General features: G+C 51.5%; 1 protein-coding gene across 3 annotated transcripts in view; it reads left to right on the top strand.

The window, feature by feature from the left end:
• Nucleotides 1–6,836, top strand: part of Mapkapk3 (MAPK activated protein kinase 3) — a 34,711-nt gene extending 27,875 nt beyond the window's left edge. For all 3 annotated transcript variants that reach the window (XM_006978372.4, XM_006978373.4, XM_042281598.2), the window contains exons 5-11: nt 191–270; nt 1,951–2,074; nt 3,193–3,268; nt 3,619–3,743; nt 4,320–4,405; nt 4,676–4,756; nt 5,484–6,836. In XM_006978372.4, coding sequence (XP_006978434.2) covers nt 191–270; nt 1,951–2,074; nt 3,193–3,268; nt 3,619–3,743; nt 4,320–4,405; nt 4,676–4,756; nt 5,484–5,636 — 725 coding nt within the window. In that variant the 3' untranslated portion in view covers nt 5,637–6,836. The remainder of the gene's footprint in view (nt 1–190; nt 271–1,950; nt 2,075–3,192; nt 3,269–3,618; nt 3,744–4,319; nt 4,406–4,675; nt 4,757–5,483) is intronic.
• Nucleotides 6,837–12,133: the final 5,297 nt, after the last annotated feature.

Genomic DNA, 12,133 nt, shown 5'->3' with positions numbered 1-12,133 from the left:
GTAGTGTAGGCCTGAGGGAAGGTCTGGGGGATGTCAGAACATCCTTGGAGGAAACTGGAATGTCTGGGTGGGTATCTAGGATGGAAGGCCTCCTTAGGTTACAGGACTGCCACCTAGTGCTCAAGAGAGACTACAGGGTGGGTGTCCCTCGGGTCACGTGACTTTTAACTTCCTCTCTCTGTGCCTGCAGAGGCTGCGGGGATAATGCGGGACATTGGCACTGCCATCCAGTTCCTGCACAGCCAGAACATCGCCCACCGAGATGTCAAGGTGAGCTGCCAGAACTCAGCCTGGGGCACAGCGAAGGAGTTCCTCACTCATGGCTCCCAGCACTCACCGAATTGAGCCTAAGTGCCTTGCCTCAGCTTCCCCGCTCAGACTGCTCTTCTCTCTCTTCCCATGGTACAGCACACGCATTCTGCTCTTGCCAGATGGACCTCCTTGTTTTCTTCAAACACTGGGTAATCCCAATAGTAAGGAGAATAACTGCCTACTTCCAGCCAGTGGGCCCCGACAAGCGTCTCCTTTCATCCTCACCTGCCTCTGTGGGGTGGGGCCATTACCCATTTCATAGACAAGCAAACTGAGGCTCTTTGAGAAATTACCTGTCTTGCTTTAGGCTGTGAAGTTGCTACGCGGGGGATTCATTTGTTTATTTGCTCAGCAAGAAGTTTTATGACCATCAGTGTGCCTTTGAGAGAGGCTGCATTATAGTGTAGGCCTTCTGTGAAGTCACAGATAGAGTTTAAATCGATTAGCCTCCCAATCAACAGCATTTAAATAGAAAGAAGCCCTTTGCTGGGTATTTGAGGAAGGAATCCAGGTGGTCCCAGGGCTGGGCCTGCTTGCCTTCCCAGTGAACGGGCTTGAAAGATAGGAAGCACAATGCTCCAAATGTTCTTTCCTGGGAAAACTGAGGTCTCCCGGGCAGCCCTACATGCACATAGCTACATGCATGCACACACATAAACATTTGTGTGTGAGCCACTGTTAGCACAGAGTCTGTTCCTCCTCGCCTCTGCTTGCCTTCTTTCCTGCTAAGCCTGGACCTAGGAGAGCAGAGAGGCTAGCTGACATGGCTCTCTGGTTGAGGGCTGCCAGCCTGTACAGTTACCTTTTGATTCAGGATACACACGCAGCCAAAAGCAGATCCACCTTCTAAATCCTTGCTTTATGTTAGCCCCCGAGTTCCCTTTCTCCTAAGGGAAGAAAAGCCTGCAGAGCAGAATATGCTAAACCGCTTCTCTGTTTATTCTGATCCAAGGTCGGATCATCTCAAACAGAACTGAGAAACAGCTCCCACTGGATCCAAACTGGAGTGCTATTTTTCCACCCCGCTTTTTCCTGGGCATCATCCCTCCCGCTCTTTGGCATAGGCCTAGATCCTACCTGTTCACTAAAAGCCAGCTTTCGGGGCTGCCTCCTCCATGGAGGCCTGCTGGCTGTCCCCATCTGCCAGGTCCATCTGTGCTTTGCAACTAGGAAGATTCCTTCTGTGGAGCTCCTGAGGTCTGTGTTCGGGGGCACCTGCTCCCTTGAGCTATCTCAAAGGGGCCCAGCCTGCTGGCTTTGTGGGCTTCCTTCTGGGTTGGATGTGGGACATGTGCTTGGCAATACTGGCTTATGAGCTGTCTGCTTTCTATTCTACTCCAGCATCTTTCTGGCATTTCATGGTATTCATACCAAGTTAGGAACAGAAGTTTCTGCCTAGGGGCTTCCTATGGCACCGGGTCATTCCTGGTCTTGGCTGAACACCTGCCTCACTTTTCTCTCCGTGAATGAAGGTATCAACTCCAATCCATGTTGATGACCAAGGTCCAGATCTTTTCATAAAGCAGAGCTGGCTCATCATGTAATGGGATGGAGGCAGGGACTAGAGATTACTTTGGGGCTCTGTCTCCTCCTGGTACTTTCCTCTTTACCAATGCTTTCTTTCTCTTCCGGATGTAGCCTGAAAACCTGCTCTACACATCCAAGGAGAGAGATGCTGTGCTTAAGCTCACCGATTTTGGCTTTGCCAAGGAAACCACCCAAAATGCCCTGCAGACACCCTGTTACACTCCCTATTATGTGGGTGAGTCTCAATGCGCGTGGCTTGTATCCCCCTTGCTGTATACTACCGTGGAACGGGGCAGCCAGTGGGTTGTGGGAACCAAGGAGTTAAAGCCTGGTGAGGAGGGAGGAGGGAGGAGAGAGGAGGGAGCACTCTTGTCTGCATGGAGGCGGGTGACGTGGGGGGGCCGGAGGCTGCAAAAATATTCTTCCAAACTTCAGCTTCTGCTTTTGAAAATAGATCCAGGAAAATTCTGGCTGTGGCCTGTGAGCTGAATGACATCACAGCAGCTCTAAATATATACGTGATAAAAGGCTGCCATCAGCTCGGGACGGAGCCCAGCGGCGCTTGTTTTTCTCCGGTTTTCATCTTCATATTCAGAAAGTGGGCAGGCCTTTTCTCCTACATTAGAGGGATGCAGGGTACTAGTCACCTGCCTGTGGGAAGGGGTCCCTTGAGCCAGGAATTAGGTGGGACTGGGTGGGGGTGGTCCACACTTATGATTCCTGGGAAAGCTCCAGGCAGCCTCCAAGATTGCCAAAGGCTCCTGTAACAAGTGCCCCTTCCCGGAGAGTAGGGCAATAACTGAAGCTTTTTCCCTTTGGGAAGGGCAGCTAAGGGGTAGGAAACTCCAGAAACGGCCCCCTGATGACCAGGGTGAATTCTGCAGGACTTGAATGTTAAGTCTGGCCTGCTGACCTCATTGCACTGATTGGAAGACCGAGGTCGATGCAGGGTATCCAAGCTGACAGGAATACAGAAGTCTGTGATCTAGGCTGTGCGTTCAGAGAGATGAGAGACGCAACACAATGCAGCTGGCAGACCCTCCTGTCAGTGGCAGGGCCTCACCAAACTTGGGGCTGGTCTTCTTTCCTCCTCTCTCACCAAGTTGAGACTGGCAGAGGGGCCCTAAGTATATAGGGGGCTGTCTGAAAGCAGCTTATTTTTTTTTTTCTGGGTGCTGTCTCTCCTCCCCCTACTTCACACACATACTGCCTTCCCAGAAGGTGCCAGACGCCAGTCTGCTCTGCCCTACCTCCCAGCCTGCATACCTGTTCCTCACCTTACCCAGGCTTAAGACTCCTTTCTAGTTCCCAAGACCCTTGGAGCTGAAAGGTTTATGCTCTCTGCTCTGGCAGCTCCTGAGGTCCTGGGTCCAGAGAAGTATGACAAGTCATGTGATATGTGGTCCCTGGGTGTCATCATGTACATCCTGTGAGTACTGCTGCTCCACTGACCCACCCCACCCTGCCCCAGCCTTCTGCCTCTACTTTTCCATGTACCTTTAGTATCATTCAGCTTCTCACCCCTTGTGTCCTTAGGGACATGCCATCCCTTGGGCCAGGTTATCTTTTGTTTCTTGTGTCATGAGACACATTCCTTGAGACTGCCTGAGGGCTTCCTTGTGTCAAGGCTGATGGCATTCCTGCTGTTCAAGAGTCTGCAGGGGCTGGTGTTATTGCTGTGGTGTTTGGCTGCCTGTCTCCCTAGTGAAAGGAGAGGATTGGTCTGCCTGACCCTTGTGTGCCCGACCCTAGTACCAAATGACTCCTTGTCTTTCCCAGTTTGTGTGGGTTCCCACCCTTCTACTCCAACACCGGCCAGGCCATCTCTCCAGGAATGAAGAGAAGGATTCGATTGGGCCAGTATGGCTTTCCTAAACCTGAGTGGTCAGAGGTCTCTGAGGATGGTGAGTGAACTTCTCTGCCCAACCTGGTTCCTTTGCCTTTGTTTCGGGAGACATCCCTTCGGCTGTCAAACTGACCTGTGTTTAAATCCTAGCTATGTGAACCTAGACAAGTCATCAGAACTTTTCAAGTCTCAGTTTCTTTATCTGTCAAGTGGGCTCAAAATTTGTCTCCCCAGCCAGATATGGTGGTGCACACCTTTAATTTACCATTTGGGAAGCAAAGGCAGGTGGATCTCTACAAATTTGCATAGAGTTCCAGAACAGCCAGAACTATAGAGAGAGACCCTGTCTCAAGAAAAGAAATTGTCTCCCAAGGACCCCCTCTTCCTTATAGTCCTTTTTCACACTTTCCTTCTTTGGTAGCACAAACAAATCTGCCTTGTATTAGTTGTTCATTGTTGCTTAACAAATTATCCTCAGCACTTAGTGACCTCAAACAAGACACAGCTGTTAGCTCACCATTTCTGATCAGGAAGAATGTGGGAGTACTTAGAGCCCTGTCTGACAGAGCTTGTGATTTATGCAGAGGACTGAGGGACTGCAATTCACCGCTCCCCTCTTTTCTGGGTCCCCTAGCCAAGCAGCTAATCCGCCTGCTCCTGAAGACAGACCCCACAGAGAGGCTGACCATCATGCAGTTTATGAACCATCCTTGGATCAATGTGAGCATGGTCTTGGCCTGGTGTAGGGCTGGCAGGCTGGAAGGTGGTAGCTCTGGAGGTGTGGGTGCAGGGCTGGACTGGAACCTTGCACAGTGATGTATGGTAACACGCGACCTGTAGCCTGGCTTGGCTGCTGTCCCAGGCAGGCTCCTTCACCTCTCGGAGCCTCCATTTCCCTACCTGAGAATGGGAGAAGGTATGTGGCGGTGGTAGCCTAGGCTGTACCACACGGTTCTGGGCTCTAACCCATGGGCTTGGGATTCCTTCTAGCAATCAATGGTGGTCCCACAGACCCCACTCCACACAGCCCGAGTGCTACAGGAAGACAAAGACCACTGGGATGAAGTCAAGGTGGGTAGATTCTTTCTCAGTCTCTTATACAGTACTGGATGGTATCTCCTTAGCATCTGGAGTTTGGTTCTTCCCCTGTGCCTAGAGGATGTCAGTGACTGCCCCAAGTGATCTATCATGGGCATGCCACGGAGCACTGGGTTGCTACATTTTCCCATTTAGGTTGGTGCTCATGGGGCACTCTTAGTGAGGGGACTTTAGGCTTAGGACTCCATGAAAGGATGTGGGGCCCAAGCATTGGCCAGAAACTTTCTTATGACCTGGCATTTGCGACAGGAACCGGCCTTGTTTTAGATGTAGTAAGGGTCAAGGTTGTCCCTATGAGATAGCATCGTAGAGCACTGGGGTACCCAGGGTACAGTCTCAAAGCTTCAGACGCTTGGGGACCTAGGGAAATGTCATTGTCTGTAGGTCTTGTGGTTCTGCGCAAATGCCATTGGCTCAGTTCTCTGCCCAAGTGGCCTTGGTGTGGTCCCAGGGAGTCATCTGTTTCTTTTGCCTTCGTGAACAAGCTCATTGTCCACCAAAAAAAAAAAAAAAAAAAAAAAAAATGTAGGGAGGATTATGTGTCCAAGGTCAAGCACATAGTGGGCACTGGAGCATTGGAGCAGTGCATCTGTTACTCCTGTCAGTGATGCTATTGAGGGGGCTTCCCAGGCACGACCGTGATGGCTTCTGATGTTAGACTATCCTGATCTCTTCTTTCTCCCATGCTAATGGTACGCAGGAGGAGATGACCAGTGCCCTGGCCACCATGCGGGTGGACTACGACCAGGTCAAGATCAAGGACCTGAAGACCTCTAACAACCGGCTCCTCAACAAGCGGAGGAAAAAGCAAGCAGGCAGCTCCTCAGCCTCACAAGGATGTAACAACCAGTAGCTCGTGGGGGAGCCAGAGTGACAGACTGCCATGTCCTGAGGCTCTGGCCAGGAAGGGCCGGAGTCGTGTTTTATAAGAAAAGGATAATTTTGTTGTCTTAATGTGTCACATTGAACTTGAGGACGAAGAGCTTGGCCCAAGAGTCCCAGCCTAAGTTCAGGCCCTAGAAAGCTGCTGGGCCCCGGGGATGGTGAGCCCTCTGCTACAGCAAAAGCAACCTTGGCCACTGTGGCTTGAGTGAGGCCACAGCTCTGTTCTGCTTCAGGACTTGGTTTTACTTCTCGGCCACTGGGAGTTGTGGCAGACCTACCCTTTTTCTACAGAGACGTACCCTGCTGTGTGGGCAGATGGGTCTGGCCTTGAGAAAGGTAGCTGGCCATTGGTTGCTATGGTGACCAGAGGCCATGTTGCTGTCTATGAATACTGAACAAAAGAGGAAGGAGGGACAATCCAGGACCTTCCTTCTTGGGGAGGTTTGTCTCTCACACTGGCCGCTCCCCCCCAGCCTCACTTCTCATTGGTCTGCCAGAGACTGTACAGTCCAGCTTGCTTACTTCCCTGGGTGGTCCAGCCCTGCCTTACTGTAGCACAGGCCCACACAGCACTCAGTCCACTAGAGTCCCTGGGGCCAAGCATCCTGTCACTACCCCCTGTCCCAAAGGTAACTTATCATCTCAACTGAAGGTGTGGGTATGTGTGCTGGGGGGTGGGTATCCTTAACCTTTTTCCATTTTGGAAAACATCACTGTGACAGAAGCCCCTGCCTCTTCCTGTTCACCAGATCTCAGGTAGGAAAGTCCCCCTCTGCTGAAAGCAAGGGCTACTCTAGGGATACTTTTGTGAAAGGGAGTGCTTGACTCTCTGTTTTCCAGGACCTCTTTTTCTACTCTAGATCAGACCTGAGGTGGTCATGGGCTGCCAAGCCATGCTTATGAGGTCCGGTCCTGGTTTTATCATGAATTGGAGCAGAGAGGGTCCTTCTTGGCTAACCCCAGACTTAGCCAGCTCTGCCCTGCCATGCTCAGGGTAGCCTCCAGGTGCTGAGTATTTGATAGACGACCTGACAAGTGCCTGGCACCCAGCCTTGTTCCTAGATCCTGGCCTTTTTCACTGGCTGGGAAACCCTAGATCATTATCAGTTAGCATGGTACTGCTGGATTTTATATCCAGATATTAATAAACATCTTTTTAACATTTTCAGTGATTCCTGGGTTTCTTGTTGTGTACCTAGGTGGACAGAAGTGGTCAAAGAACAGCTCCACACCCTTACTAGTGATTTTTATCCTGGCTGGAGAGGGCGCCTCCGGCCTGGTAAACACGCCGGCCTGACTCCAGCACCTCTGCCTCATTCACTGTAGAAAGGTCAGAAGGACTGAGGGATGGCAGCTGCCACATGCCTCCAGCTCTGTGCCGCCCCTGTGCACTGTGTGTGTGACACCCACCCCCGGCCCTGTGTGTGCCAGCGTCTGCCCACAGTGGCCACCCCCAGCTGCGTGCCAGCCTGCTGAAGGGCGGGCAGAGTGCCTGCTGTAGCGCGGAGCTATTTTCAGACGCTGCCAGGTTTCATTTGGCAGTGAGAATGTTGGGGAGGGGAGGGGTGGTATGCTGGAAGACTGTCTTTTCGCTACTCCAGCAAGAGAGCACCCTCACCCCTTGGGAGCCCTTGAGGGCAGCCTCAAGGGGCCCTCACTGTGGCATTTCAACCCCCCAGCTTCAATCTTGAAACCTCCCATTTCCTCCAGCGCTCATCTGGCTCAGGCGGGGCTCGCTCCTCCTCAGCTGCCCCTCTTCTCTCAGGGCATGGGGGAGGGTGCAGAGATGTTAGAAGGCAGGCAAGCCACTCCAGAGATAGTCTACCGCTTCCTAGCCTGGTGACCTTGGACAAGTCCCTCAGCTTCCCTGACTTCTAGTTCCTCAGCTGAGTGCTGCAGATGAGGTGCCCATCTCATACGATCAGCTAGGGGGTTGGGGTAGATGCCATTTGTGCAGTACTTTTAAGAGGGTGCCTGGTATGGGTCGCAAGCCTAGCCCCCTTGGTATCCAAATCCATTTAGAAGGAGAGAACTTAGAATGGTCTGAGGAAGAGGGAAGCTCTGCATCCAGAAAATCAGATCTTCCAGACGCAGGAGGTTTCACTTCCAAGGACTTGCTCTTCAGGATAGCAACATGTGGGCTCCTGGGGCCTTTGCTGCAGCTCTGGACTTCAAAGGACGGTGATTAGATGACTTCAAGGCTCCTCAGAGCCTGTGGTTCAGGTCACCATTCCTCGCGTGCTAAGGCTGGTGAAATGCTGGCCGTGTAGGAAAGTGCGTATAGCACATGAGGTATAGATGGATTCTTGCACTGGTTGCCCAGACCCCACTATGCCTGAGACCTGTAAGTCCAGGGCAGGCAGCAGAAAAGCTTCTGGCAGGGTCACCTCAAGGAGTTTACATTGGGGGGCGGGGAGAGACAGAGGATACTAGGTGGCTAATAGGAGCTGGACATCCTCTGTGTACCAGGCACTCCCCTTAAATACCACACAGATGTGGATTATTGAATCATGGTCTTCATGTGGTCTAGGAGGAGACTTCACGGGCAGTTTCATCCAAAGAGAGCTGATGTGACCTGGAGGACAGGAAGGTACCTGATAGGTCCAGGGTTCAGGAGTAGAACAGCTGGGACTAGACACTCAGGGACAGACAGACTGCCCTAGGTCTCTGTCTGCACTTCAGCCCTTCTAGTGTGTCTCCCTGGGGCTGGCCTTGAGTCTCTGCTGTATCCACCTTCTTCACAGGTAAGACCACAGCTGCAGAAGTCTTGGAAGAGGCTCTCATCAGACTCAGTGTCTTCCTCCAGCCCCAAGGAAGAATTGTTATTAGACACACTTGGCCCATCACTATCGTGAGGGAGGGAGCTGGCCTCTCACGTGGCCCTTAGGGGAGAGGAGCTGTAGGGGCAGTTAAAAGGGTGGAAGGCTTATTCTCTTAGCTTCTCCCATGTCTCCTTGGCCACTTGCTTGATTCCATGAGAAAATCTGACTCAGTGGCAAGCCCAGTCCAGGGCTCTGCCCCCTGATGTTGGTATTTGATGCACTTCTCACAAGCCAGGACTGGGAGGTTGGGGCCTCAGTGTGGCTACCTGTGAAATGGACAACAGAAAATGACAATCAGGTGATAGGTATTAGATGAGTTAAGAAGCCAACTGGCCACACATTCACACGAGCTAATCTAAACACAGGCATTGATTATACATAGTTACTGTGGTAGCGTCTTTAGGAGCTTTTAGTGAAGAATTTCATGAGTGTGTGTGTGTGTGTGTGTGTGTGTGTGTGTGTGTGTGTTTGAGAGAGAGATATGTGTGTGTGTGTGTGAGAGAGAGAGAAAGAGAGAGAGAGAGGTCCATGTGTATGTTTCTGTGTGTGTGTGTGTGAGAGAGAGATACATGTATGTGTATGAGAGAGAGGTATGTGTATGTGTGAGAGGATTGTGTGTGAGAGGTGTATGTGTGTGTATGAGAGAGTTTTGTATGTGTGTGAGAAAGAAGTGTGTGTGTGAGAGGGTGTGTGTGTGTGTGTGAAACAGATGTGTATGAGAGGTGTGTTATGTGAGAGGGATGCGTGTGTGTGTGTGTGTGTGTGTGTGTGTGTGTGTGTGTGTGAGAGAGAGAGAGAGAGAGAGAGAGAGAGAGGAGAGGGAGAGGTCTATGTGTTCGTGTGTGTGTGTGTGTGTGTGTGTGTGTGTGTGTGTGAGAGAGAGAGAGAGAGATATGCATGTGTGTGAGAGAGAATGTGCATATGTGTGTGTGTGTGAGAGAGAGGTGTGTGTATGTGTGTGTGTGAGAAGGGTGTGTGTGTGTCAGAGAGAGAGGGGGGTATGTGTGTGAGAGAGATGTGTGTGTGTGAGAGAGGGGTGTGTGTGTGAGAGAGATGCATGTGTGTGTGTGTGTGTGTGTGTGTGTGTGTGTGTGTCTCGCGCGCGCACACACACACGCACTCGAATGGGTGAGGGGAGCCCTGACTGAGTCCTCAGAACCTGAGGCTGGCTGCCTTCCAGCAGTCTGGCTCATTACTATTCTATACAAGCCCCTCTCCGCCCTCACCCTCCATTCAGCCCCTCCACTGCAGGATCAGAACCGGGCCTCCAAATGCAGCTTGCTATCGCCTTTGCAAGGGTCTCGATGTTCTCTGGCCTCTTAAGCTCCCCCTGGAAGGCGTGAGGGTGCAGTGGGAACTGTGTAGCTGTCTCCAGACCTGGTGGCTTTAGGTTGAGCCTCTGTGGCTCTCATGGATTCTCACAGCTGCCTTCAAGCCCAGAAGGGTAAAATTCCTCCTTTTGTCCCATTGAGCTGCCAGCCTGCTTACCCTTTGGAATAAAGATCAGCAGGCAGGAAGCCCACCTCATAGCCTATGTATAGGATGAGGTTAGAACCAGACCTAAACTTTAGTTTGCCTGAGGCCTTGGCCAAGATTATACTCATTTTTGAGGTTCCCTATCAGTAAAATAAGCTGTTGATTATGCAGGACCAGATTACTCCAACAGCCTGGCAGACATATATGTTGATATCAGTTGATAGACTGGGAAAAATGTTCTGTGGTCTCAAAGCAGGCCATGAGCTTTGCTAGGTCTTAGTTTTCTTACCTATTAAATGGGAGAAAGCCCTCACAAGGCTGGAGGAGGAAGATGGGTAGATGAACCCCCAGAGGCCTTCGTCACCAGCATCTGTTGCTAGGTGAGTCCAGCTTCCTGGCATTGCTAATTCTTCCTCTATTTCCTCTGTCCCCAAAATATAGCTGTTAACTTAAGGGAGCCAGTTTTGGGGGGGCTCAGGGAGTTAGTGGACAGTGGACAGCAAGACATGTTTATTGGAGATGTGAGGCCATCTACTGGTCACCCAGGTAAGCATTTTGTTGATACCTACTGTGTGCCAGAACTTGGCAAAGGATGCGACCACATCATGACGAACAGTCTCTGTTTGCTGAGCACTTACTGTGTGCCAGGCTTTACCTGGGTCACTTAGTTCAGTTCTCACATTCCTATCTAATAGATGGAGAAACTGAGTCCTACGCTCTCAGGCTCTGTATACTCTCCCCACCTCCATCCTACAGAAGGCTAGAGGAAGGAAATGCTACTCTTGGTCTTGGCTGGAGACGATCACAGAAGGCCTCCGAGATGTAGCAACGACATGAACTCAAAGGGTAAGCCAGATTTGGATAGAGAAATTAGGGAAGGGCACCTTGGCTAGCAGATGCGGGGTGAGGCAGGGCTTTGTATGGGAAGAGCAGAGAATATGTCCGTCCAACAGCTGAAAGTTAGAGCGGGGTCCTCGGTGTGCGAGAGCGGACACAGGCAGCTTCTCCCTGTATGTGCTCCTAGGGCACTCTCATGGGTGCCACATTTCCCACCCCTACCCCTCACCCCTGGCTCTCCTAGAGATCCACCCACCTTTGACGCCAGTTTGTCCAACAACCCATCCTCCTCCTCCTGCTGCCGTGGCATTTCCAGTTCACTCCCGAGCTGGCTGTCAGAGCTGGAAGCAGGTCTCGTCTATGTTGGACGAACATAGTTCTCCCTGAACTCCCAGCATTTGGTGGAGGAGTCCTAGCTCCTTGCCTCACACCTCTGCTGCCAACAGTTATTTTATATACTGGGATTTCTCTTGGGATTTAAATTGAGCATGAATTTATGTGCTCTAAAAAAAGTTTATGGACCACTGAACTAGACATCATCAAAATACAGCTTGAATCCTGCAAGGCAAGCGCTACGATCCCCAGTTTGCATATGGAAAAACCAAGATTCAGAGTAGTTCAGTGGCTGGCTAAGGTCCAAAGCTGGGGAGGACGGGAGGTGGGGCTCAGATACGGCACAGTGACCTCCACGTTATCCTTTCTCCTACCGTGCCTGCCCTCAGTCCAGACTCCGCAGGGACAGGAAGAGAACAACTGCCAGCACTCCAACAAAGGGGGCAGAGATGGCTAGGTGACCATTGTCATCCTGTGCTGCCATTGGGGGTGTTTCACTCTGGGAAGAGATAGTTGGGGTGAAGAGGGGGGAACAGACACTAGGAGATCGCAGGGACCATGTTGGGGAGTCTGCTTTCTTCTGCAAAGGTGGCCTGTGCTTCAGGGACTATGTGAAGTGTCCACATCAGATCAGGGGCAGTTGCCTCTCTCATCTAGCAGAGATTCTCTGTGCAAGAATGAGGCATGCTTGTCAGCGCGCTACTGAGCAGCCTTTCCTGCCAGTGTGTGTGTGCACAGCCCAGTCCAGGTGTGTGGTAGGACTTGGGCTTGCAGGCTGTTCTCCACAACATAGCCATTATAGGAGCTCGGGTACAGATCACTGAAGAAGGCCAGTCTATTGGGCCCATTGCAAACACAGTTTTCAGCTCAAGTATCGAGCACCTCACGTGTGCCAGATCTATCTCACATGGCCTCCCTTATGTTTCTGTTCTTCCAAGAGCTTCGGAAGCAGAAGTTATAGCCATATTGCACTCCACGTCCCTGGAGCATGAGCAGC

Source organism: Peromyscus maniculatus, chromosome 7 (assembly GCF_049852395.1).
Source record: "Peromyscus maniculatus bairdii isolate BWxNUB_F1_BW_parent chromosome 7, HU_Pman_BW_mat_3.1, whole genome shotgun sequence".
In the NCBI taxonomy this organism is placed as follows: domain Eukaryota; kingdom Metazoa; phylum Chordata; class Mammalia; order Rodentia; family Cricetidae; genus Peromyscus; species Peromyscus maniculatus.
Note: the sequence above shows the minus strand (reverse complement) of the source record. Positions and strands in the feature narration are given on the sequence as shown.